The sequence below is a fragment of the Delphinapterus leucas genome, chromosome 1, assembly GCF_059928025.1.
Source record: "Delphinapterus leucas isolate spDelLeu-1000000601 "Yukka" chromosome 1, BTC_Dleu_Yukka2, whole genome shotgun sequence".
Taxonomy (NCBI): Eukaryota; Metazoa; Chordata; class Mammalia; order Artiodactyla; family Monodontidae; genus Delphinapterus; species Delphinapterus leucas.
This window is the reverse complement of record NC_143129.1, coordinates 30,463,984-30,491,341: the sequence shown is the minus strand read 5'-3', so window position 1 is coordinate 30,491,341 and position 27,358 is coordinate 30,463,984. Positions and strand designations below refer to the sequence as shown.

Sequence of the window (27,358 nt, the reverse complement as noted above, 5' to 3'; positions counted from 1 at the left end):
TTAGCTAACTTTTCAGCAGAAACTTTGCTAGCCAGAAGGGAGTGGCATGATATATTTTAAACGATGAAAGGAAAAAACCCTGCAACCAAGAATACTTGTACCCAGCAAGGCTATAATTCAGATTTAAAGGAGAGATAGGGTTTCATAGACAAGCAAAAATTAAAAGAGTTCAGCACCACTAAACAAGCTTTACATTCATGATAAAAACTCTCATCAGGTAGGTTTAAAGGGGACACATCTCAACATAATAAATGCCATTTATGACAAATCCACAGCTAACATTGTACTCATTGGTGAAAAGCTGAAAGCCTTTCCTCTAAAATCAGGAAAAAGACAAGGATGTCCACTGTTACCACCTCTAATTAACACAGTATTGGAAGTCCTAGCCACAGCCACCAGACAAGAAAAAGCAATAAAAGGCATCCAAATTGGAAGGGAAGATGTAAAACTGTCACTATTTGCAGATGACATAATTTGATATATAGAAAACCATAAAGTCTACACCAAAAGATTATTAGAGCTATTAAGTGAATTCAGTAAATTTGCAGGATACAAGATTAATATACAGAAATCTTTTGCTTTTCTATATACTAATAATGAACTATCAGAAAGAGAATTCAAGAAAACAATCCCATTTACAATTGCAAAAAAGAGAATAAACTAGGAATATACTTAACCAAGGAGGTGAAAATCTATACTCTGAAACTATAAAACATTGATGAAGGAAATTGAAGATGATTTAAAGAAATGGAAAGATATCCCATGTTCATGGATTGGAAAAATTAATACTGTTAAAAAGTCCATACCTACCCAAAGCAATCTACAGATTTAATGCAAGCTGTATCAAAATTGCCATGACAGTTCTCAGAACTAGAGCAAACAATTCTAAAATTTATATGGAACCACAAAAGATCCCCAAATGCCAAAGCTGTCTTGAGAAGAAAGAATGAAGATAGAGGCATCATGCTCCCTGACTTCAGACTACACTACAAAGCTGCAGTAATCAAAACAACATGGTACTGGCACAAAACAGACATATAGATCAGTGGAACAGAACAGAGAGCCCAGATATAAAACCATGCACCTATGTTCAATTAATCTATGACAAAGGAGACAAGGATATACAATGGAGAAAAGACAGTTTCTTTAATAAGTGGTGCTGGGAAAACTGGATAGCTACATGTAAAAGAATGAAATTAGAACATTTTCTCACACCATATACAAATGTAAACTCAAAATGGATTAAATCCCTAAATGTAAGCCCTGAAACCATAAACCTCCTAGGATAAAACATAGGCAAAACACTCTTTGACATAAATTGTAGCATTATTTTTTTGGCTCTGTCTGCTAAGCAAAAGAAACAAAATAAAAAATAAACCAATGGGGGACGTCCCTGGTGGTCCAGTGGTTAAAACTCCCCACTTCCACTGCAGGGGGTGCAGGTTCGATCCCTGGTCAGGGAACTAGGCGCACTGTGTGGCATGGCCAAAAAAAACCCAGTGGGACCTAATTAAACTTAGAAGTTTTGCACAGCAAAGGAAACCATCAACAAAATGAAAACACAACCTACTGAATGGGAGAAAATATTTGCAAATGATATGACTGATAAGGGGTTAACATCTAAAATATATTAACAGCTTATACAACTCAATATCCAAAAAGCAAACAACCTCATTAAAGAATGGGCAGAAGAGTGCTCACTTTGGCAGCACATATACTAAAGCTGTAACGATACAGAGAAGATTAGCATGGCCCCTGCGCAAGGATGACATGCAAATTCATGAAGTGTTCCATATTCTAGAGTAAAAAAAAAATGCACAGAAGACCTAAATAGATATTTTTTCAAAGAAGATATACAGATGGCCAAAAGGAACATGAAAAGATGCTCAACATCACTAATCATCAGGGAAATGCAAATCAAAACCAGAGTGAGAGATTTTCTCCCACCTGTCAGAATGGCTCTCATCAAAAAAATCTACAAATAACAAATATTGGCCAGGATGTGAAGAAAAGGTAGCCCTAGCCCACTGTTGGTGGGAATGTTAATTTACACAGCCACTATGGAAAACTGTATGGAGGTTCCTTTAAAAACTAAAAATAGAGCTACCATATGATCCAGCAATCCCACTCCTGGGCATATATCCAGAAAAGAAACTCTAATTCAAAAATATACATGCGCCCCAATGTTCATAGCAGCTCTGTTTACAACAGCCAAGATGTGGAAACAACCCAAAGTTCCCATCAACAGACGATTGGTTAAAGAAGATGTGATATATATATATATATATATATATACACACACACACACACACACACACACACACACACACACACACACACACACAATGGAATATTACTCAGCCATATAAAAGGATGAAATTCTGCCATTTGCAACAATGTGGATGGACCTAGGGGTATCATGCTTATTGAAATAAGCCTGACAGAGAAAAACAAATATTGTATGCTATCACTCATATGTGGGTTCTAAAAAAATAAAACGAATGAATTTAACAAAACAGAAACAGACTCACAGATATAGAGAACAAACTAGTGGCTGCCAGTGGGGAGAAGGAAGGAGGAGGGACAAAATACGGTAGGGGATTAAGAGTTACAAACTACTATGTATAAGATAAATAAGCTACAAGAATATATTGTACAGCACAGGGAATATAGCCAATATTTTATAATAACTTTAAATGGAGTATAATCTATAAATATATTGAATCACTATGTTTTCCACCTGAAATTAGTATGATATTGTAAATCAACTGTACTTCAATTTTAAAAAAATAACTAAAAAGAAACAGTCATAGATACAGAAAGCAAACAGGTTGTTGCTAGAGTGTAAGGGGGTCAGGGGAAGAAATAGTTGAGGGAGATGGAGAGGTACATACTCCCAGGCGCAAAGTAAGTGAGTCTTCAGTATGAAATGGACAGTATGGGGAAGGTAGTCAATAATTATGAAACTATCTTTGTATCTTGATTGATGGTAACTAGACTGACGATCATTTTGAAATGCATAGAAATATCAAATCACTATGTTGGGTACCAGGAAGTAACACAGGGTTTTAGGTCAGTTATACTTTTAAAACAAACAATCTTATAGAAAAAGAGTTCAGTCTTGTAGCTACAGAGGCAGGGGTGGTGGGAAGAGGAACTGGATGAAGGCAGTCTAAAGGTACCAACTTATAGTTATCAATAAGTACTAGGGATGCGTACAACATGATAAATGTAATGAACACTGCTGCGCGTCGTACAGGAAAGCTGTTACAGAGAGTAAACCCTAAGAGTGCTCATCACATGGGAAACAATTTTTTTCCTATTTCTTTAATGTTGTGTCTATATGAGATGACGGATGTTCACTAAACTTATTGTGGTCATCATTTCCTGATGTATGTAAGTCAAATCATTATGCTCTACACCTTAAATTTACACGGTGCTGTACCTCAAGTATCTCCTAATAAGACTAGAAGGAAAAAAGAAAAACGTGGTTACCGGGTAAGAGTAGCAATTCCTTCTGTGAGCAACTTGGAAAACACAAAAAAACTAACAGGTAAGTCATTCTCTCTCTGAGTGTTATGTATCTTGATAAAAAAAGGACATCCTCCAGACATAAAAAAGACTCCATTCTTTTTCTGTTTGCCCCAAGCAATGGCGAAGAACACAGTACTCCATCCCCAGAGGCGTGGTGAAGGCTACAGGAGACCTTGGCTGTGGCGCACGCAGCGCTGGAGCCGAGCACAACAGGAATTCTAGTCACGTGGGTTTTTAGAGACCTTTAGGCTAGGGAACTAAGAAAATGCGAATCCAGGTAATGAAAGCAGTCCACCGCCTCGTTACTGTGCCCTGCGGCGGATAAACTGACGTCACCCGGGCAGGTCAGCGAGGCCCCTGCGCCGACCCCCGCAGCCGGCCTGTGGGCCTGGCGCAGAGCGATCGCTGGGCTCTCGCAGCTCTTGGGCTGGTAGGTGCAGCCGCAGCACTGGCGGATAGAAAGCCCTCCCAGCCCCCAGCGGCCCTGGCTGCTCCCGGGTGGCTCTGACAGTCGCTGCCCTAACCCTGCGGCGGCGGCGGCGGAGCACCCACGGGTGCACGTGGTGCAGGGGTGAACATTCACACGATCGACCACCAGAAAAGCGCCACTCGTGTCCATACCTAGAACCCACTGCTGCTCTTCACCGGTCTTGTCTTTTAGCCTTCAAAATCACACACACACGAACGATCCAAGAAACTACCAGAGGTTACTACCAGCGTTTCACAGAGCTTTTGAGGAAGGCAGGACTTCATTTGAGGAATGTAACTAGTACTTTTAAAAGGTGAAAACGGACAGACTTGAAGATGACAGATCAGTAAGATTAATCTCTGCATGAGAAAAAAGAAAACTAGAAAAGAAATCACCATAAAATTAATTAGTGCATAATCCCTTAAAAGAGAACGCAGTGCAGTTTATGCAGAAGCATTCCCATCAAACAGTTATCTGTGGCCGTGACCGGGATGCCAGGTTGGAGCAAAAGAACAGCATCTCTGAATGCGCGCGGGCCCTCAGCTCTCCCACATGGCACACTGAGTAAAGTGTGAAAACATCATCTTGCATTCTCTTTCTGGTAATGGCAGGCTGTTACTCAGGTAACCCCTCTGCTAACAATAAAAAAGGCTGAATGAAATATTTTTTCAAATCACCTTTAAACCGTAATAAAAATAAACAATAATAAAAAGGAATAACATTGGGGGGGAAAGTTCAAAAAAAACCTAAAAATCTCCTTAAAGCAAAGTCTGACAAGATGGTAAGAAACTGTCAGAACAAATTCTGGGGTAACGCCTGGCCCCAGAGGAGCATATGGAATATTGGATCACCAAAGCTTCTTTGCCCTGATGGCATTCGCAGATTAAACAAAAGTCACACACACATTGAAGGTTCAGCTCCAAAGGCCTCATGGGACTTGGCATAGAAGTCAAGGCTGACTTTCCAGGATGTGGGGTCTTACTGAGACCCCTGAGAGCTACACTGGGAATGTGAGGTGAGCCAGCATCAAACATGCTGCTATGGATTGAATGTTGGTATGCCCCCCAAATTCATATGTTGAATCCTAACCCCCAATGTGATGGTATTAGGAAGTGTGGCCTTGGGCAGTGATTAGGTCATGAGGGTGGAGCCCACATGGTGGGATTAGTGCCCTTATAAAAGAGACCCCCAGAGAGCTCCCTTAGCCCTTCCACCATGTGAAGACACAGCAAGAGGACAACCATCCACGAACTAGGAGGTGGGCTCTCACCAGACACTTGGACCTGCCCTTGCCATGATCTCGGACTTCCCGTGTCCAGAACTGTGAGAAATAACTGTTTGTTGTTTAGCGCACTGGTCTTTGGTATATTGCTGTAGCAGCCTGGGTGGACAAGACATGTTTCTGCCTTCTTCCAACTCTAGGGGATGGAGGGGAGGCCACCTCGGTGCTGGTCAGAGAAAAAGAAGAAAAGGACAGGAACACATCTCAGGGGTTGTGGCTCAGGAACGGCCTTGCTCGGGTGTGCCTTCCGGGCGCCCACAGTTCGAGCAGTGGTCTTGGTGTCCCCAGCACCTGGCAGACACAAAGCCCCTTGGCCTGGCTGATGAGCACTCAAGCGTTTACCATGTGAACAGATACATTCATAACCTTTTCTCTGTTTGTCATATTTCACAATTTTAAAAAGTTTTTAAAGATTGGTCTTGACCCAGAAAATTTTGGCAACTTTAGGGCAACGAGCAGAAAAGTTAAACCCAGAGAAGCACCAGTTAGTTGTTCGGCAGAGCAGATCATCCAATGACGGAAAAGTCCCCAGCCACAGCCAGCCCCTCCTCCAGAGGCATGTTTGCTACAAGACTCACAGCTAAGGAGGCATGTGTACACCAAGGATTGGGAGGGAGCAGCCCACCCAAAGGTCACCTGAGAATTAGGGGCACATCCTCTGAAGATGCAGTAGGGAGTGAACATTTGGCTGGAGGGCTGCTCTGAAGGCATAAAGGACACCAACTCTAGGCCCACTCTTTTCTGTTAGGCAGAGGGAAAGGAAAGGGGTCTGAAGTGCCTAAGAAGGGCCTTCCTGACAGTGAGCAATGCCACAAATGGGAATGGACCAGCCAGTGGAGTTTACGGCCTCTTCTGGCGTCTTAGTGAAAGTGCGGATTTTCTCATTGCTCAGAACGGCAGCTCTCTCTCTCTCTCTCTCTCTCTCTCTCTCTCTCTCTCTCTCTCTCTCTCTCGGGCGCTCGCACGAACACCACTATCCGTTGGACACACTCTCAGGCTCCCTTCTGGTTCTAAAGCGCTGGAGTCATGATAAAAATAAGCAGAAAGCATGGGTGGGAAAGCCCGTGCGTGGGAAAGATCCCAGGTCTTGGTGCTGTCGGGGAGAGACGCCGAGGAGGGGATCACGGAGAGGGTCCCCGCTCCCCAGAGGCTGTCCCCCAGAGTCCCACTCACACTTGGAACCTGTCTGGCCCCTTCGCTGGGTCTCCACAAGCTGTAGCAAGTAACACTAACCTGCATCCCTAGGAAAGCTCCTCAGAAACTCTTTGTGGAGTCTCACACCTGCCCCCAAGGAGCAGCCTCACCTGACGAGTCCTCTGATTGGTCACCTTCACCATGACCTCTTTTTGTAGGTCACAGCCCCTGGAATCTGACGACGCTAAGTTCTTCACTTTCAGCTCCATGTTAAGTCCCTGATAAGAAAAAGACTTCTCATTAAATAATCCTACTTTCATCAGCCTATACCATCTTTGAAATTTATTTTTCATTCTCTCCACACTCAGGCTTTCTAAAAGAAGATGGTCCACCTCTTGCTCCTTGGAATTTCCATCAAGAGAAAAGCCAAAGCACCAGAATTTCTCAACAGTATTCTGGAACTAACAAGTGTAGGCCTCACCAAAGTGACTGAATCTCATGCAAGTTTCCCGATGATTGAGATCCTGTGTCACCAGACAGCGAATGCCAGCCCAGGCCTTCTCTGTGGCAGAGAAGCCACCAGCGTGCCTGCACCCAGAGAGGGCCTCTGGAGGACAGTCTGGGGTGGGGTGGCCATGGCAAGCTAATGTTGGTCTGGGGTCCTGGTGGTCCCAGAGCCGTGGGGGCCAGAGGTGGAAGGAACGGACTCGAGGCTGGGACTGGGGAGGCCCGGGTGTTGGCTGAGGCCCTGTCACTAGTTCACTGTGGGGTCTTGGGCAAAGCACCCGCCCTCTCCAGGCCCACGTGTCAGGCGTGTCTACACCATGAAGCCAGTGCAGGGCGATGGGAGTGAGGGGTGCATTGAACCTGTTCTCTGAGGTCCTTTCTGGAGCTGGGATTTTACCGTTTTCTAGCCTTACCTTCTTCAGCTCTTCACTCATTTGATTTGCTTCTGCAACCAGCGGCATCAGTTTGATGTAGTCCTGGAGCACAGCCAGGACACCGGGGTCTGCCTTGCCATCCCCACTGTTCACAGCACCTAGGAAAGATCGGAGAGGAAGGGAGAGTCACTCGCTGGTTCTAGGATACTTTTCAGCCATGAATAAATTTACACACTCCTTGGTTCCTTCATTCAGTCGTTCATTCAACTGTTCACCAAATGTTTACATTTTAAAATTACAAGCATGTAAAAGAAGAGATACACGTACATGCATGACTGAATCACTTTGCTGTAGACCTGAAACTATCGCAACATTGTTAATCAACTACGCTCCAATAGAAAATAAAAAGTTAAAAAAAATTACAAGCGGGCTTCCCTGGTGGCGCAGTGGTTGAGAGTCCGCCTGCCGATGCAGGGGACACGGGTTCGTGCCCCGGTCCAGGAAGATCCCACACGCCGCGGAGCGGCTGGGCCCGTGAGCCACGGCCGCTGAGCCTGCGCGTCCGGAGCCCGTGCTCCGCAACGGGAGAGGCCACAGCAGTGAGAGGCCCGCGTACCACAAAAAAAAAAAAAAAATTACAAGCGTGTAATAAAACAAACAAACAAACAAAAACCAAGAAAGAAAACTAAGTGAGGAGGAGAGGACACTGCCTGGCTTTACTTAAGCAATTGCTCAACTTAACCCAAGAATCTCGGCAGCATTGTGACAGGAGGCCTTCTGCCTCCAGTTTCCCATCTTGGTCTCAGGGTCCTTGACCCAAGGTGGCTCCACACTCTCCAGGGAGGTGGCTGGGGCAGGAAGAATACAGTTGGCTAAAGGAAGGTCTGGGGATTTCTCGAGAACCGCAGCTGGCACAGAAGCAACCTGTTCTTACTTCTGCTTGGGGTGGCTTGGAGGAGGGGATCACGGAGATGAAGGGTGAGCCAATCCCCCTGCCAGACCTCGGTTGGTGCTGCCTTGTGCCAGGAGCTCTCAACTATGTAGGGATTCCCTGCCCTGAGGTCTGACTCCCCAGAACTGCCCAGCAGCCGCCTTGCTGAGGACCTACAGTCTTTGCTGGCACTGAGCACCTTCAGCCCAGCGTCTGGGGCTTATTCGACCTCATTGTGCTGCCAGCCCTGGGCTGGGAGGGCAGGTGTGCCGTTAATTTATTTTGCTAAAATTCTGAAGAAAAATCTTTGGTATACGAAAAAGGGAGGAACTATTTTGCACATATGTAGGCACACCCCACGGCTCTCCAAGCATGGGTTTATAAGGCAAGTTCAGGCAGGGCGCGCGGGCTGGAGAGAAGGTACCGGCACACGTGAGATGCTCCTCGTTTGGGAAGCCCAGCACAGCCAGAGACCTCAGTGGAGCCCAAGCTCACATGGCTTCCAGGGGCCCTGGTACCATGGCCTCCCCTGAGGGGAGTGAGCCGGGGTCTGGAGATGGGAGGGGAGGTAAGGTGGTCAAGAGCCTCCATCTGAGGCGAGGGAAGAGACGGACAAAGGAAGATGCCAGAGCTCCTGAATGCTCCTACGGATGAGGAATCCCAGGTTGTTGGGCAGTGGAGGCTGGGCTGAGAGGATAAGGGGAGGCTTTGACTCAGAAACCTAAGGCTGTATTTTATTCTAGGCTAGGATCTGGTTTTTGTTCATCACTGTCTCTCCAGGCTCCCAGTCAGCATCTTTAGCTGTTGGGCCGTAGCTTCTATAGGCCCAGAAGGCCCCTGGGTGGGGCTGGGAGGTGAGTGGGGAGGACAGACCCCAGCCTACCCTGCCCTGGGGGGAACCCGATGTCCAGGCATGGGCCTCCTGGGGCAGGCTGTTCTCAGACAGATCAGAGCAGGACGTGCCCACATTTGGGCCCTAGGTCATGCACGTGTGCATGACTAAGCTTCTGTGTGGGAGCTGATCTGGTTAATCTCATTCATCATTCATTCAACAAACACTTGCTGAAGGCCCATTGCTAGGCCGTCATCAGACTCTGGGGATTCAGAAGTGAACCCGCTCTCGTCAGCTCTGTAAGGACAGGGCATTTCTTTGCTCACTGCTGGATCCCCAGGGCTTAGAACCACATCTGGCACATAGTAGGAGCTCAGTAAATACTTGTTGAGTGAAGGAATATATAAGTGAATGGGTAAACAAGAGGAAAAAAAATCCCAGCTAGAGCTTATATTCTCAGGTGGACAAATGAATAATAATCAAACTAATAAATAAAATAATTTTAAAATGTGATGAATGCTAGGACAGAAATAGAGTTAAATAAGAAAGAATAAACAAACGAAGCCAAGAAAGGGGAAGATCTATCTGAGGAGGTAATTTTTGAGCTGAGAGATGAAAGATGAAAATGAGCCAAAGATGGAAAGAAAAACAAGCAATAAGAGCAAAGGCCCTGAGGCAGAAAGGGCTTGATGTGTTGGAGGAGCAGAAAGGAGACCAGTGAGGTTCAAACTGGGGTGAGGAGAGAGTGGTGTGAGATGGGGTTGGAGAGAGAGCATGAGGTAGATCATAAAGGGCCTTCAAGAACGTGGTAGGGAGTTTGGGTTTTATTCTAAGAACACTGAGAAGTTGGTGAATATTTTGCAGCCCGAGTGTATCATGATCTGATAAGTTCCGAGACGACTACACTGTTCAGGTAAGAGAAGATGACTGCTTGCACTGAAATGGTGGTACAGGAGGATGGAGAAAAGGCAGACTGGATGAAGACGTGAGGGAAAGGAGGAGGCCTAGATTTTTGCCTTGAGCAGTTGTTTGCCAAGATGATAAGTCCTGGGAATGAGAACAGGCTTGGAGTGAGTGGGGAGTCAAGGCTCTGTTTTGGACACTTTCATGTTGAGATGCCTGTGAGTCATGCAAACAGAGATATCAAGAAGGCAGCTGGATCGGGGTGTCAAGAGATAGCAAGGGACGGCAAGAAGACAGAGGAGCTGAGGGTTGTCAGCACAGATGGCACTTAGAGCCACTGAGAATGATGAAAGCAGAGTGGGGAAAGCATCCATCTAGAGAAGAGTCCCAGGGTCCAAGCTCTGGGGCTCTCCGAATTTCAAGATGAGTAAGATGAGGAGAAGCCGGGAAAGGGAATGTGGAAGAAGTGGCCTAGAAGAAAACCAGGAGAACATACGGTTCCAAGAGTCAAATATTTCAAAAAGGAGAGAGGGCTCAACCACGTAAGATGTTGCTGAGACCTCAGTAAGATGTGTGCAGACAAGTGCCTGCTAGACCTGGAACGCAGAGGGATCAGGGTCAGGCACGAGTGGGACAGAAGCCAGACTGGAGATGAGAAAATGGAAACAACTTCCTAGTTTTCTATAAAAGGGAACAAAAAGAAATATGGCAGTAGCTCGAGGGAGATGTGGGTCTAAGTGTTTGTTTTTATGGTGGAAGACAGTGGAGCGTGTTTGCATGTGATAGAATGACCCATGGAGAGCATTCAGTGATGCAGGAGGGTGAGAGGAGGGGGCTCTTCAGAGACAAATGCTTGAGAAGGTGAGAGGGATGGAATCCAGAGGACAGATGGAGAAAATGGGCAAACATACTATGTTCGCCCACCAAGAGAAAGATAAAAATAAACCCTGTGGTATTGAACTGGAATTGGAGGTATTACTAACTTATGGTTTTACAGAATAGGTGAAGCTATGTGTGTGGGAACCATGTATCTATACAGCAGTTTGCACACATAGTCCCAGATCTTGATTTATAAATGTCCCTCTCCACCAAAAGGAATCAGGATCCTTGGAGAAATGACTGACACCATAGCTGGGACTGAGAGCCCACGAGACAAACCTGGAACATTTTTTGATGCCAGAAAGTAGGCTAGTGTTTAAAGAATGAGGAGGAATGTCAGGAAGACACAGAATCCAGCTTGAAGGGGCTCCCACTGGCCAAATCCAGGACAGTTTGCACATCAAAATAAATTATGAAAGCAACGGCTTATAACTTATGGAGTAAAACAGGACTCTATGAGTTCACAGTGACATAAATAAATGAATAAACAAATAAATAGGAAGGAACACATTTCTTGTAGTAACATTGTTTCAAATAAAGGTAGAAGAAATGGTGGAGCTAGAAATTCACCATTTGACAAAAATCATACTAATCACCCAATGATCAAAGGATGATAAAATTAGTGGCTGAAAGTGTGATGAGGTATAGGATACCTACATATCAAAGTCTCTCCCCGTAAAATATTTATTAATTAAAAAGATAGGATTAGTCATTTTACCGTGGAGAAACCTGGCAGACACCCCCCTAACCAAGTGATCACAAAAAATGGGCAACCTGACACCATGTGCCTTCTGATGTGAGGCACAGAGGCTACAACGTCACTTTGCTGGCATTCCTGCCAAAAATGTATCACCCCAGTCCCATCAGGAGGAAACATCATAAAAACCCAAACAAAGGAACATTATACAAAATGATTGGCCTTTAGGAAGTATACAATGTGGTGTTTAAGGATAAAGGAGCATCATGTCTGCAACTTACTCTGAAATGGTTCAGGAAAAAAATTATATATATATATGTGTACATATACATATACACACACATATACATATATAATAAAGCAAATGCAGTAAAATATTTAAACAGGAAATCTGAGCAGAGTGTGTTTGAGAGTTCGGTGCACTACTCTTGAAACTTTTCCGTACCTTTCAAGAAATGTCAGAGTTAAGAATAACCCACAAAATGCTTGCCCACCTTGGCAAGGGGCTCCAGAGAACTGGGGCTAAAGGCGTCTGAGCTCAAGGACAGGCTGGCTGACTCTTGGCCAAGATGCTTTGGGAAGTGTGCCCATGAGAGAGCCACATGGTGACCACAGAAGAAAAGGTTTCAGGGGCAAAAGGGAGAGCTGTCAAGACGTCATACAAAGCATGGAGATAGGGCCAAAGGATGACTTCCCTTTCCTAGCAGAGCCCGTGTAAGGAGCTTCCGGTCCCCCAGGGGGCTGCAAAGGGGGCAGGGGGTACCCTCAATACTGACTACTGATTAGGGCCAGACTCTGAGCCGTTAGATGTTAATTTACAGAAGACTAAATTTAGAAGACTGGCACACTGAAATGAATTTTTGTCCAGGAGAAGATTATCTCCCTGAAGGCATGAATTAGCTGTGCCGGACCCAGCAAGCGCATTTCAGCATCCTCCTATGCCAGCGTCGTAGCCACTCTCTCCTCCTCGAAACAAATCTTTGACGTGTGCTCACTCTGCATGAAAATCATACCTTTACTTTCCTAAACATTGTATTTTGACACAATTAAAAGATTATTTCCTTAAGGAAGGCAGGAGAGCACACAGTGGAAGTGGCTGCTTTCACACCCGCCCATGGAAAATGCCAGCAGTCAGGCCCAGGCTGCTCACCGAGCGTGTCCACACTCACTCCCTCCGAAGCCGCTCTCTCCAGCTGGAAAAAGTCATAATCAAGTCTGCTCAAGTCCTCACTGCCTCGCTCTGAAGGAAACCCGATGTAGAGGTAGGCGCTGTTGGATCCCAAAATAATTCGGTCCTAGGGAGGAGAGAGTGGGCTCGGAGGGAAGAGGCCAGAGGAGGTGAGCCAGCTCCTCTGTGTAAATCCTGAGACCCTGTTTATCCCCCAAACAGGAAAGAGACCCATAAACGAGGAGGGAAGAGGGGGCCTCTTGCTTTTTCGTGCTTTCACTGACTCCTTCCTTTATTCCACACTCTCCACCAGGCGCTGAGAGTCGGTGGGGACCGGGCAGACCCATCCCTCCCCTCCGGGACTTGATGAACTAACGATGTAATCACAGCGATGTAATCACAGCCCAGCCCATGCGGGATGCTGGGAGGAAAAGGGCGGGCCTTCCGCAGAGTGTATGGGGCCTAATTTACACTGGGGATTAGAGAAGACCTCCTGGAAGGTGCACTATTTAAGGTGACACGTCAAGTGTGTTAAGTTTCGGCGAGGCTGAGAAGGCCGCTGCCCACCGGAGCCTGGCACGTTTTGAGCATCCAAGGGGTCGTGTGACCGAGGGAAGCCCAGGCAGAGCAGTGAGGCCAGAGAGGCAGGAGATGGGCCGGCTCCCTCGGGTGTCCTAAAAGGGAGGTCATCAAAGGATTTCCGAGAAAGGGGTGGCCTGCTCCAGTGTGCTTGTCTAAAAGGCTCTCTGTGGCTACAGGTGGGAAAGGGACTGGAGAGGGGCCTAGAGCCCCTGTGCTGCTGGGACTCGGGCCGGGGTGGTGGCAGGAGACGGGGAGAGCCCGATGTTGGCAAGGGGCTGGCAGTCCCTCTCCACGGCAGGTTTTAAAAATCTAAAAAGTCATACGGGGGTTAGAGCTGGAAGGATTTTGGCGATCACCTAGTTCACCCCTCTCTGCTTTATGGGCGAGGCCCAAGGAGGTGAAGTGACTTCCCCAGGACACACTGGGAGTTAATCTCAGGTCTCCTGAGCCCACAGCTGTGACCTTGTCATCACTGTGACACGTAGCAGAGGGACACGAGGGCGTTAGCTCCCAGCCCTGCCCACCTCCCTCCAGCTCCCTCGGACAAACTTAGAAGCCCTGTGGCTCCGCAGGAGAGTTTACCAAATGCTGCAGCTTCGTCTTGGTCGTGATGGGCACCCCGTTAACGATGACCTTGCATTTGCCGTGTGGAGTCACCGTCACTTTACCATCCGAATTTGTGAAGGAAGCGTGTTTATCTGAAATTCTAAAAGGATAAGACTGTGTCTAAGAGACCAAATAAATTACGATTTTAGTGAACAGTTTAGATCGTTCTTTGTCATTTGCACAATCAGGTAAGCCCTACAGCTGCCAAGGAAGCCCTGTGGGGCTCCTGTGTGCTGGCTCAGTGGGTGGAGATGGAGAGGTGGGTGTGAGGGACTCTGCCCTCCAGCGGGGACACAACAAAGCAATCATTTCTTAGTGGAACCCTGCTCCTCCCCCACCCCAGTACTAGATCCCTCAGGGGTTGCACAGGCCTGTAGGATTGAGAGGAGGGGAAATGGAAAGATAGGTGTTTAGGAAGAGACACTTGGAAGGTGACTTAATAATGTGGCCACATATTGCTGAGAAGTTTAGGTCTGGTTCTTGGTCTTTATCTATACAAATCCAGACTTGAGATGCTATAGGATTTGGAGTCAGTATAAGAGGTGTCAGATTGGCTGCCCAACAGACGTCATCTCTGTGCCCTGAATGACCGGCTTCCTGGCTGTTCTAGAATGTTCCTGGACTCCTTGGCTGTCATGGAATGTTCGGGAAGTCGAGACACACAACAACCACCCGGAGCCCTTGTTTGCCTGGGGCTCAGGGGTCCTGTGGGAAGGTTTGACCCTCAGCTCATCTGGAGTTCAGCCTTTCCAGACCTGCGTGTTAGACTAGGGTCGCTGCAGGAAGTGGTCTGGAAAGGGAGATGAGGGGGTCCCCAGGAACAATCAGGGCAAAGGGCCTGGAGGCCAGTGGTCAGGGTGAGTTAGTGCCCACAGGTCCCCCGCCTCCCCTCTCCACCCCCCTCCCAGCCGCCAACACACACACAAACACACACATACACACATCCCAGGTGGGCTCAGGAGGGCTGAGGTATGTCGGGGGGACTGGTCAGTAAGGTCCCTCTTTGTAGGGGCTGATTGAGTCTATTGACTGGAAATCTGTGGGCAGTAAGGACACAGTGGTCCTGGAAGAGGGAAAGAAACCCTGGAGCAGCAGCCTCCCCAGGAGAGAGGCCACGGAGGTAGGGCCCCACTGCGAGTTTACGAACCCGCCTTGGGGTTCCACAGGGGCTCCTACAAGGATCCTGAGGGGTCCTCAGGGAGGGGATCAGTTCAAAGCCTGGGCTTTGCCTTTGCCGGTTGGTGAGGGCTCTGAGCACAGTGATCTAAGGATGCTTTGCTCTTGGTGGTGGGACCACAAAAGGCATAGGCCACCCATAGAGGGCCTGTCCTCCTAACTCTTCACTTCCTGCCCCATCTACTCACGTCCAAGCTCAGAGCCAAGGAAACAAAGTGAATGCAGCACAAGGGATTTCGGTGACAGAAGAAAACCCTCTGAAGGTGATCTTCCGTAAGCATTAGAGTCGGTCCCGAGGAAGGTCTGGTCATATCTTGTCCTTGGTTGTCCGGCAGGGTTTGTGACCTGGCCTGAGGACGACTGGATGAATTCTGAGAGTCTCCTCTGGATGCAGTGGTCGCAATTCTCTAATGCTGGACAGAGGTGCTGGGTCACGTCAACTTACCCCAAACCTTGAAGAGTGATGGCATTTGAAGCTGCCTGACCAGCATCACACGAACCTGAAAAGAATTACGGTAAGTTGTTTTCAAATTTTTTCAGAATTTGACATTAGTAAGTTAACATGTTTGATGTTTGGCAAGTGCCATATCCTCTCCAATTAGATCATGTAAAGGGATTTTTTCACTGCGATTTTCAGTCATGATGGTACATGGACATCACCCTGCCTTGGGGATAACTGTTCTACTTTCTACCTTTTTTGTGATGTTCCTAACTTTCTGTTTGTTTGTTTAGGAAAATATTTTTTATTTAAGAATGTGTCATTTATGTTAACATTTAATGGATTTATTATTGTTATTTTAAATGAATTTTTATTAATTTTTATTGGAGTGTAGTTGATTTACAGTGTTGTGTTAGTTTCAGGTGTACAGCAAAACAAACCAGTTATACATATAAGTATATCCACTCTTTTTTAGATTCTTTTCCCATATAGGTCGTTACAGAGTATTGCGTAGAGTTCCCTGTGCTATACAGCAGGTTCTTATTAGTTATCTATTTTATATATAGTAGTGAGTATATGTCAACCCCAATGTCTCAATTTCCTAACTTTTTTAAAGTTCTACCTTCTTCATGGGAATTCTGGAGGAAGAAACTGTTGCATCTGGGCCTTAGGAGACCCACTGAAGCCTGGGCACAGGGAAGGCCCTGGTCTGTGAAGCTCTGTTTCTGTCCAGTGACTGAGCCCAAGGACAGTGTTGGGAGCATCACACCAGCCTCCTGGGGCTGCCCCCTCATTCAGCCCCCACTGCCGTCCTGCATGAGCCTCTCCTGTCCTGAGTGTGCACAGGGCTAGGGTGGGAAAGCCAGATGGGACTAAATACTGGTGCCATTTTCCAGTGGATGAATGGATCAACAAAATGTGGTACACACATACAATAGAATATTGTTCAGCCTTAAAAAGGGAGGAAATCCTGACACAGGCTTCAACATGGATGAGCCTGGAAGACATTATGCTAAGTGAAGTAAGCCAGACACAAAAGAACAGATACTGTAAGATTGCACTTATACAAAGTGCCTGGAATAGTCAAATTCATAGAGACAGGAAGTAGAATGGTGGTTGCCAGGGGCTGGGGGAGGGGCTAATGAGGAATTATTGCATAAAGGGGACAGAGTTTCAGTTTGGGAAGACAGAATCAATCTGGAGATGAGTGCAGGTGAGGGCTGCACAACAACGCAAAGGCCCTTAATGCCAATGAACTTTACGCTCAAAGACGGTTAACATGGGGAATCTTCTGTTATGTGTATTTTTTTTTTTTTTGTGGTACGCGGGCCTCTCACTGTTGTGGCCTCTCCCACTGCGGAGCACAGGCTCCGGATGTGCAGGCCCAGCGGCCATGGCTCATGGGCCCAGCCACTCTGTGACATGTGGGATCTTCCCGGACCGAGGCACGAACCCGTGTCCCCAGCATCGGCATCGGCAGGAGGACTCTCAACCACTGCGCCACAAGGGAAGCCCTGTTATGTGCATTTTACCACAAAAAAAAATCAAAAAGAAAAAAAGGGCAGGAAGCATGAGCAGGACCAGGGCAGGTCTAGAGGAGTGAGTACCAGCTTCAATGAAGTGCTTGAGAACCCCCGTGAGCTGCGGGTCTTCATTGACGTTGAGAAGGTGCGGGAAGGTCTTCACCATCTGCTGCTCCTGGAGGAGAAACAGAGAGAGGGCTTCCTCGCCAGACAGGGCAGCACAGCACAGACGGCAATGTTCCTTCCTATCCACTGCTCCTCGGAGCTGTTTGTCTGTGCATCCCGTCAACTCACCCCATAAAGCAAACCCAGAGGAGGAAAGTGTGGCCAGGGGCTTCGCTGACAGAGCGGGTGCGATCCTGGCAGGTCAGCGGTCGGGGGCCTGCATTCATCCCGTCAGGACTGTTGCAAAGCACAGCCGGTTTCCGACTCTGTTCACCATTCCCAGCTGCTCTCGCATGGTTCCCTGCACTTTGGTTTCTACCCCTGCCATTTCTTCAGGCCCCCGGCATCCCCAGCTGTCAGGAGGCCCCATTCTGGTGCTCCGCCTGGGTAATTCTTCCCGGGTTCCACTAAACCATCTGCCCTATATCTCATTCCCCCAAGTCCTTTGGCGAGCTCATCACCCATCAGGTGTTGATAGCAAAATGGGGCCTATTGCATCGCCCTCTCTTGGTTACCAAAATGCGCTTCATTTTTTAATACAGGTGTTGATTGGTATTGCGGTTATAGAGGTCTGATAGTCAAGCAGAACTGGAATAAGCTATGCAGGCACAAGGAAAGCTTTTAAATCCTGAAGTTCTCATAAAGAGTAAAGAAGATGAGAGTCCTTCTGGTTCTAACTGTCCATACAGAACAGAGTCCTAGGTTCTTCACTCTGGATCCTACTTGACCCCTGCAGCCAAGGGTCACAAACCCAGGTACCCCTTACACAGGCTTGTTACTTTCTTGGCCCTTCTGGCTGCTGGGTGCAGCCATATTACATCCACACCTCTAGAGTTCTTGGACCCTAACTTAACCTGACCCCCTGCTGCCACAGACCTCCACCCGACTCCACTCCTTCCGCCTGCAGCTCACATCTATTCTGGCGCCATGAGCCCTTTGGAATCTGGACTGGACCCCTCCCACCACTTCTAAAGTCCTCCAGGGCTGGCCCATGACTTTGGAGTTTGTCCAGAGCCTCGTGGCTTTGGGGAGGAAGGTCATGTACCAGGGCATCTCCCTGGCCCAGGTACAAAGTTCACACCCCAGCCCATTTATGATCTGGAATTGGCGGTGAATGCCAGATACGTGGTTCAGGGTCACAACTCATAGAGCCCAGAAGACAATCATATTCCTCAGGTCCTCCCCCAATTCTAATTATCCACAGCCTTAAATTCTATCCTCAGCCTCATGGCCTCTTTGCTTCCTTCCCTTTCATGCCCTGTCATTCTCTCCCCAACTCTGCCAATAATTTAATTAAGTCATACATCACATATAACATGTCACATTCACATATTATACATAATACACCTCACCCCGATTATCCACCTGGCATCAACCCAGGCATGGGCGCTTGTCTGGGTAAGGGGCAAGGCCACCCACCCCCCCGCCAGGTTGCCACCCTCGGCAGGTGGAGGTGGTGAGCTCACCTGGGCAATGGCCACGTAGTACTGCTGCCATTCGCTCCGGGCCTGCTCCAGCTGGTGCACCCAGCTCAGCTGATCAGTGGGAGACCTGAGCCAACAGGCTGGCAGCTCTGGAAGGAGGGAGATACTTTAAGCAATTTAAGGCCAGTTTAAGGTCTGCAGTGTCAAAGGTGAGGCACAGAATGTCTCAGTCAAAACATGGCACTCTCAGTAGGAGTGGGAAATAGAACTGCACTGACTGCACTTGGCAAGTTCTATAAAGACTAGGATATTCACTGCAGCTCTATTCACAATAGTCAAGACGTGGAAGCAACCTAAGTGTCCATCCACAGATGAATGGATAAAGAAGATGTGGTACATATATACAACGGAAGGTTAGCCAAAAAAAAAGAATGAAATCATGCCATTTGCAGCAACATGGATGGACCTAGAGATTATCATACTAAGTGAAGTAATCAGAGAAAGAGAAATACCATACAATATCACTTATATGTGGAATCTAAGAAAATAGCACAAATGAGCTTATTTACAAAACAGAAACAGACTCACAGACATAGAAAACCAACTTATGGTTACCAAAGGGGATAGCTGGGAGGTGGGAGGGGGATAAACTAGGAGTCTGGGGTGAACATATACACACTACTATATATAAAATAGATAAACAACAGGGACCTACTGCACAGCACAGGGAACTATACTCAATGTCTTGTAATAACCTATATGGGAAAAGAATCTGAAAAATAATATATATACGTATGTGTAGGTGTATAATTGAATCACTTTGCTGTGTATCTGAAACTAACACAGGGCTGCCCTGGTGGCACAGTGGTTAAGAATCCACCTGCCAATGCAGGGGACACGGGTTCGAGCCCTAGTCCGGGAAGATCTCACATGCTGCGGAGCAACTAAGCCCGTGCACCACAGCTACTGAGCCTGCGCTCTAGAGCCTGCGAGTCACAACTACTGAGCCCACGCACCTAGAGCCTGTGCTCCGCAACAAGAGAAGCCACCGCAATGAGAAGCCCGCGCACCGCAACAAAGAGTAGCCCCCGCTCGCAGCAACTAGAGAAAGCCTGCGCGCAGCAACGAAGACCCAACGCGGCCAAAAACAAATAAATAAATATATTTTAAAAAAGAAACTAACACAACATGGTAAATGAACTGTACTTCAATAATTAGAAGAAAAAAAAAGACTAGGATCACCTCTTAATTCATAGGAAACTAGAGCAGGGAGGTCCTTTGTAGGAGGAGCAGTGAAGCTCAGCAATCTGTTTTTTTAATCATGTGGGCATGTGAGAGCATTTCAGGGCATTCCTGTGAAGTCAGGGGATTCAGGAAGAATCAAAAATTTATCTTACCTTGTTTTTCATGCGTTCCGTGTCTGTGCTTATGAATAATGGGAAATAGATGCTATATTTAGGTGAACATCCGCATGTCCAGATTTTAGAGGTACGGAGATTTGTGACAGAGCAGAGTCATGCCTGGACCAGATGTGGGCACAGCCTCTAATTTAGGAAGTGCGTGGTTGAGTCTGAAGCCTTAGTGAGTCAGGACTTGGGAACCCAGAGATATGCCAGATGGGGCCAACCTGTCCTCGAACAGAACACCCATGGGGGCAGCCAGGTGTGTGTGCATGCGGGAGCGGGTTGTGGTTGGGAAGTGTTGCCACCGCCAGACAGAGAGCCCGTGTGGCACGAGGGAGCCCGGCCGGGCGAGGGGAACGGCTACCAAGGGCCGGACGATGACAGTGGGGGCACACTCCACTAAGAGCACTGAGCGCAGGGCTTTCAGACCTTCTGGTCTGGCTGTTTTGATGCTGAACGTTTTTATCAATTCTACTTCAACAGTTTTATATTTTGCCCTTTCCATCCATACCATTCTAAATTGTTCATGGGCATAAAATTACACACACCTCATGCTGCCATGCTGAAATCTCAGGCCTTCACTCAAAGCAGTGGTCCTCAATAATTGCACGGTGGGCCACCTTAAGGTGGGCACTTTAAGAACCACTGCTGCCCCCGGGATGGATTAATTGGTCCAGATGGCGCACAGTCACCAGGTGACTCTAACGTGCAGCCAGGGCTGAGCAGAGTCTTAGAAGAGGGTGCTGGGGCTAGTGCTTCTTAGCTCCAAACATCACTTAACGGCATGAGGCCATCAGCCGAATAAACGCCCTTAGGGCCACCGTTCAAATCTGGTAAGGAAAAAGTAGTCCCGGTGGAAAGAATAACCTCAAAATAAAAATGGCAATTAAAAAAAAATGAGACTAAAATGACCATTTAAAAAGGACAAGGCCAGGGCTTCCCTGGTGGCGCAGTGGTTGAGAGTCCGCCTGCCGATGCAGGGGACGCGGGTTCGTGCCCCGGTCCGGGGAGATCCCACGTGCCGCGGAGCAGCTGGGCCCATGAGTCATGGCCACTGAGCCTGCGCATCCAGAGCCTGTGCTCCACAACGGGAGAGGCCACAGCAGTGAGAGGCCCGCGTACCGCAAAAAAAAAAAAAAAAAAAAAGGACAAGGCCATTATTTCTCATGACTGCTGTGAATCTACATTCAGGCCAAAATGTCCTGGACAAAGGCCCAGGGTTGCCGCAACCTGCCCTAGGGCTCCCCTAAGACTCTACCCAGGGGTTGGCCCCCAGGCCTGGGCCTGGCCACGGCCCCTCCCTTCCTCCCTCCCGCTCCCAGCCTCCTGGCTGCTGGCTTGGACCTGCGCTGACTCCTGACTCGGTTTACCTGCCATTCTGGAGTTTCCACACCCAAGCAGCAGTTTGTTGTTCTCTGCCCTGGACTCTCTCATCAGGGTCGAGGTGTTGACCACGGCTTTGTTCCGGATCTTCTTAGCCCTGTGCAAAGGTGGACACACAACCAGGCCCTGGACCTTTTGCAGTTGGAGCAGTACCACCAGATCACTGGCTGGAAACCGGGCTCTGGTCTCAGAAGGTCAAAGTGGGAGCCTTTCATGCCCAAGTGATTCGAAACTCCACCATGTAAGGTTCCAGTAAACCATGAAGACCAGAAGGGACTCAGAGATATCCAGGGTTCAAATAAATAGGAGCAGCTCAACCGAGGCCTGGAGCCTGCCCGCCACGTGTTCTGGGCCTGAACACACTCCCCCAGCTGGGCTGACTTGGTTAATGCAAAACTCTCTTCAGTCACTGCTGCTGCTGCTGCTATAGCACCACAAACCCTGGAGGCTCCCCGTGACCCTCTGCCATGTGCTCCGGGCCAGCAGTGGGCTTAGAGATTACCTAGTTCACTCCCAGCAAGTGCTGCATGGGGCGCACTTATGCTAAAATGTGACTTGCTCTTTATCCGAAATTCAAATTTAACTGGGCGGCTTATATTTTATTTGCTAAATCTGGCAACCTTACTCCTTTCACTGAGGAAGAGGGTTTCCAAGGCAAGCCCACAGTCGCACAGGCCGCGGCAGATCTGGGCCTGGAGCCCAGGGCCCCTGGGAACCATTTTCTCCTTCCTCTGCATCACACAGTGTCTCACGTAAAAAGTGCTAGCAACAGATTTACATCTGATAAGCAGAGAGAAAATGACCATTCTAAATATTACTAAAGAGAAAATTCAAGATCTGAGTGGTACAGACGCTGGAAGAAAACGTCTACTGGAGTCAGACGATATCGAGACCACGCAGCGCAGAACGAGAATGCAAGTGTTCGTGACTAAAATGCAAGGGCCCCTCCCTGAGAAGACGCCAAAGGAAGACCAGAAGGACAGGCGATTACTTGGGGACATCACAGCAACTACCACTTTTGAGCTTCAGCCCCATGCCAAGCAGAACTTAGCCAGAAACGGTTCATGAACAATCTCAGGTGGTCTTCACCCCACCCAGAGAGTGAGGTATCACCTCCGTCAGCAGGTGAGGTCACCGAGGGCCAGCGAGGGTCAGGTCCCGTGGCAGGCAGGGCCAGATTCTGACACACAGGCCCGTACCCATTTGAATAGGAACCAAGTCCATTTCACATGCCAGCTGCAGCTGCCTGGAACACAGGCTGAGAATTCCAAGCTCCTGAAAGGACCTGATGGGAACACTGCAGAGGTGGATTCTCAAATCTGCCACATGAATACGATGCAGGGGTGGTGGCGGCACGCGGTTTCTACCCCTGGTTGGAGGCTTCCTCTCCCCAGACCCTCACCTGCCTAGACAGGTCAGGAGGAGTAGGCTCCTACGTGCCTTGAAAGGCAGGAACTCGGCTCTTCCACAGCGTCCTGCAGGGGCTAATCGAGTGGGCTTGTCTCCCCGGCCAGTCCGAAGGGAGGGAACCAGCAGTGACAGCCCCGCTCTACCCGCACAGGGAGGAGACGCCTGTGACCTGCTGCGTGGGACCTGGAGAAATGAGAAGCAGCTCAGGGAAAGCTGCAGAGCCGGGGGCTGGTTCCCAACTTTAGGAGTGCCTCTGACGTGCTCATCTTTATTATTAGCACAAAAATTCTCTGCCTGTCACTATGCTCTACGTGTGTCCCAGACGACAGAAGGGGAATCTGTGAATGGTCATGCTATGTGGCAGGAAAATGCAGGGGGACAGATAAGTGACCACATCAGGATTGGGATCAGTGCTTCCTCCCATGGGTTTGAGCCCACGGCTCCTCCCCCATCCAGGGCTAGAGTGACAGAATGACAGGCTCAGGAGGGTCCTGAGCCCCCAGTTTGACCTCCTTTTATTTGTTTTGTTTTCTCTCACTCTTCTCTCACAAATCCTTTTGTTCTTCCTTCTTCTGGACCCCTTCCCAAGACGCCAACCCACCCAGTATAAGGGTACTAGAAGAATTTGCCAGATTTAGAACCTAGAACCACTGTGGATAATAAGTATTCATAAACGTACCTTTCAGCATATCTTAATGTTGATAAAGTTTCCTCGTAGCAGATGTCAGCCGGACTTATGGCTGCTATCTGTAAAAAATAACCTTCTCAGATTTTTGTTTTCATATAAGGTTTTAGAGCTATTGTTGTCGATATTACACAACTAACAGTCAAGGAACATCTTGTAATTTGTGGTACTGTTCAAACTTTACAACTCAGACAGAAAACTCAGGCTTAGAGAAGAATAATGTGTCAAGGTCACTCAGATAATAACTGGCAGAGCTGGGACCTGGACCAGCCCTGACTTGACACCTGTGCAGCTAACCTCTGTACTACGTGTCCCTCAGCACTGAGTCCCCAGCAGATTTCCTCGGGGATTTAAATGACCTTTGAACACTGGCACTGCAGAGATCAATCAATAAATCATTACTGAGTAGCCACTTGTATGGTTTCAAGTCTGGTTATTGACTTTGGCTTAATTGTTCTAGAATTCAAATGAGAAAACAAACTTTTTGATGAGCTGGAGGTGGGCAGGGTCACTGAGGGTGAACAGGGGGGAGTGTGATTGCCCAGGCGGCAGCTTGTAACTTATGGTCCTGGAGGTCAAGATTCAGAGCATAAGGGCCTGGTGACTAATCCTTTATCTTTGTCCAGCTTTTCAGCTTTTAAAGCTTGTTCATTATATCATCTCATTTAATCACCACAGCAGTATTTCCAAGGCGAGATTGTTATCTTCACTTTAGGAAGGAGGAAAAGGAGGTCTCATGGTAAGTATGCTGAAACTGGGATTGGAGCCATGGAGCCTCAAGAGCTTGGATGTTTAACGTTCAGAGGAGTCTTATGGGCCTTCTTTTAGTCCAGGCTCTTGGGGGATGGCCCAGGGAGGCCCACAGGTACTGACAACCAGAAAAACGTTAACCAAAATGTTTGAAAAGAGTTAGGCAAGAATAAATGATAAAGACAGATCCAGCAGCAGGCGTTTCTCTCCTAATCAGGACAACAGACTGGAGGCCAGTATGAGGCTGGAAGCAGAGCTTGCCCAGTTCTGTTCCTTCCCTAATCTGAAGCTTGAGAGCGGAGCGCCCTGACTTAACACACTGCACACGGTACCACTTGGCAAACTTTCAATAATAGAGTCTGGAGTCTTTTGCTGAGATGACACGATTTGGCTACTCTCCAGGTTAAGCACCTGCCCTGTGTCTAAAACAGTCAAAAATTGATTCCAGTCTTGCCATGGAATGACTGCTGATTTATAATAACGTGACATTGTTAGTGTTAGTTTTAAAACTGTATTAGTTTCTTCCTGATAATAAAAGTAATATATAGTTCTGTAGAGAACCAGAAAAGAGTAAATTAAAAAATCAAAATTAGCACTATAGAAACTTTATTTGAACATCGCCATGGAAAGAGCTCCAGGAGTCATGAGATCATAGATCAGAACGTGCTATATCAATGCAGAGTGCTGTGTTTAGTGGTCCACAGAGAATAACTTTAATAATAATAATAACAACAGCAATAATGACAGCTACATGAGTCTAAACAGTCTAAAATGTGGTAAGAAAATCACTTTACCAAAGTAGTTCTGCTGTTCCCACCCAGAGCTGACTGGAGCAGTTTGGTCAGAACAGAGTCTCTGTAGGGAATGTGCAAGACTTTCTTCCCCATGGCTGCATCAGCCAGAGCACTGAATCAAAAGAAAATATAAAACAACAAAATTTTTTACATGTATCAAGAAGAAATCTGCTTCCCTGTGGATAAGTCAGAAACACTCCTCAAATCCCCTTGTCGACCCCATATACCAGAGACATGACTCTAAGGAATATCCAATAGTTGAGACACCTTCTGTACAAAGATGCTGAAGTTAAGACAGCAGCACAGGCTGCTGGTTCTATCCCCAAGGTCAGCACTGGGGAAACCATAACACAGAGGGAAGCCCAGATCTGAGGCACTAACACACTAAACCTTTGGAGGAAAACCCAGAGCCTGCAGGCTATTGTAAATTTATGTATAGGGAAGGGTTGTGATCTGAGGAAGAGGGTGGCTAGCAGGGTGAAGATAGGAATGGGGAGTGGGTTTAAGTCCTTTTCTTGCCTTTCTCTCATACTGCCTTAGGAAGATCCCATAGCATTAGGACCCCATAGGACTACAGCATCAGAGTAACAGTGAATAAGAGAAGTAACAGTGAATAAGAAAAATAACAGCTCAGTTCCTGCCCTGCTCAGGGCACTATAGAGAAAGTAGTGTTGTCACTGAAGAGAGTGGGGAAGAGGAGGGAGGAAATCCCATCTCTGTGAAATTATAATCACAAACAGAGAAAAGAAATCTAAAAAATTAATCCATCAGATTTAGAAAAGAAACAAAATGAACATCTAGAAAGGAAGAGATACAATAATTGAAATTTAAAACACTATGGATAGGTTCAACAGCAAATTAGACATTGCCATAATGGGAATTAGTGAACCAGATAGTTCAGAGGAAATCCAGATTGCAGCCTGGAGACATAGAGATGGAAAACAAGAAAGAAAGGTTAGGAGACATTAAAGACAGGGTGAGAAGATTCAAATCGTTTAATCGAAGTTTCAGGAGAGAAAAGAGAAAAAAAATGGGTAGAAGCAATATGTGAGAGATAATGGCTGAGAATTTTCTAGTATTGATGAAAATCACTATCACAGAGCTATGGAGGCTAAGGAATTCCAAGGAGGATAAATAAAGACAAACTGACACTCAAATGCAACATAGTGAAATTGGGGAACATCAAAAAAGAAGAGCTTAAAAGCAGGTAGGGAAAAAGATTATCTTCAAGGGAATAGCGATTAGACCAAGAATAGAAACCAGGAGAATGGTATCCTTAATGAGCTGAAAGAAAATACTGGCCATCCAGAATTATATACTCAGCAAAATTATCTTTCAAAAATAAGGTAAAATAAAGAAATTTCAACCAAACAAAAATTGAGTTTGCCATCAGCAGATGATCACTAAAAGAAATTCTAAAGAACATAGTTCAACCAGAAGGAAATTGATCTTACAGAGCAGCTCTGATGTTTAAGAAGGAATGAATAAAAATAATAAAAAACTAGTAGATGTGAATGAACACTAACTGTGTAAGATAGTAATGATAATGTCTTTCGGGGTTAAAGAAGAATAGAATTAACATATATATCAAAAATAGCATATGTAGGATGGAGATACTCATATTATCCAGGAATAGGATAAAGTGTTTATTATATTTAGATGTTGACAAACAGATTGAAGAGCCAAGGAACAGTAAGCATATATTGAATTTTGACATATAACAGAAGTAGCATAGAAGATCATTGGGGAAAGGAGAGACTACTTAGCAAATGATCTGAAAAAATTGGTAATCGATAAGGAAAAAATAACAAAAAGGATGCCCACCTTACACTACTACACACCAACTCCAAATGGATAGGAACTTAAGTATAAATTTTCTTAAACAAGACAAAGAAAATGCAAAAATGCAAAACATAAACAATAACTTCTGCTCATCAATAGACACCTTTAAAAAAGTGAAAAGTCAAGCTACTAACTGGGAGAAGATATTTACAATACATATACCTGAGAAAAGAGTAATAAAAATAGTAAAAAATGTCTGCAGATCGATCAAAAAGACAATAACTCAATAGAATAATCGGAAAAACATAAGACCAGGTATTTTGAGAGGAAACATATTGCTAATAAGCAAATCAAATGATGCTCCAGCTTGTAGGTAACCAATGCTATCAAGACCATAGTAAAATATGTTTATACCCACTTAATTGGTAAATATCAAGAAATTTGACAATACCAAGCCTTAGAAAAGATGTGGATCAATGGGATATGTTATACATTGCTCCTGGGAATATAAATTGGTCCAACCACT

General features: G+C 46.6%; 1 protein-coding gene and 1 non-coding gene across 2 annotated transcripts in view; one reads left to right on the top strand and one right to left on the bottom strand.

Moving 5' to 3' along the window:
- Window positions 1–27,358, bottom strand: part of LOC111177405 (kinesin-like protein KIF28) — a 43,445-nt gene that overhangs the window by 14,004 nt on the left and 2,083 nt on the right. Inside the window, exons 2-10 of the mRNA XM_089907655.1 lie at window positions 25,051–25,162; window positions 23,501–23,568; window positions 21,399–21,508; window positions 18,668–18,774; window positions 17,121–17,211; window positions 15,520–15,574; window positions 13,875–13,998; window positions 12,693–12,837; window positions 7,340–7,458 (exon numbers count right to left, since the gene is read on the bottom strand). Of these exons, the coding sequence (XP_089763781.1) occupies window positions 7,340–7,458; window positions 12,693–12,837; window positions 13,875–13,998; window positions 15,520–15,574; window positions 17,121–17,211; window positions 18,668–18,774; window positions 21,399–21,508; window positions 23,501–23,568; window positions 25,051–25,162 (931 nt within the window). The remainder of the gene's footprint in view (window positions 1–7,339; window positions 7,459–12,692; window positions 12,838–13,874; window positions 13,999–15,519; window positions 15,575–17,120; window positions 17,212–18,667; window positions 18,775–21,398; window positions 21,509–23,500; window positions 23,569–25,050; window positions 25,163–27,358) is intronic.
- Window positions 1,694–1,800, top strand: LOC115802823 (U6 spliceosomal RNA). The gene has a single exon (XR_004023366.1). It is a non-coding gene; the product is annotated as a U6 spliceosomal RNA (small nuclear RNA).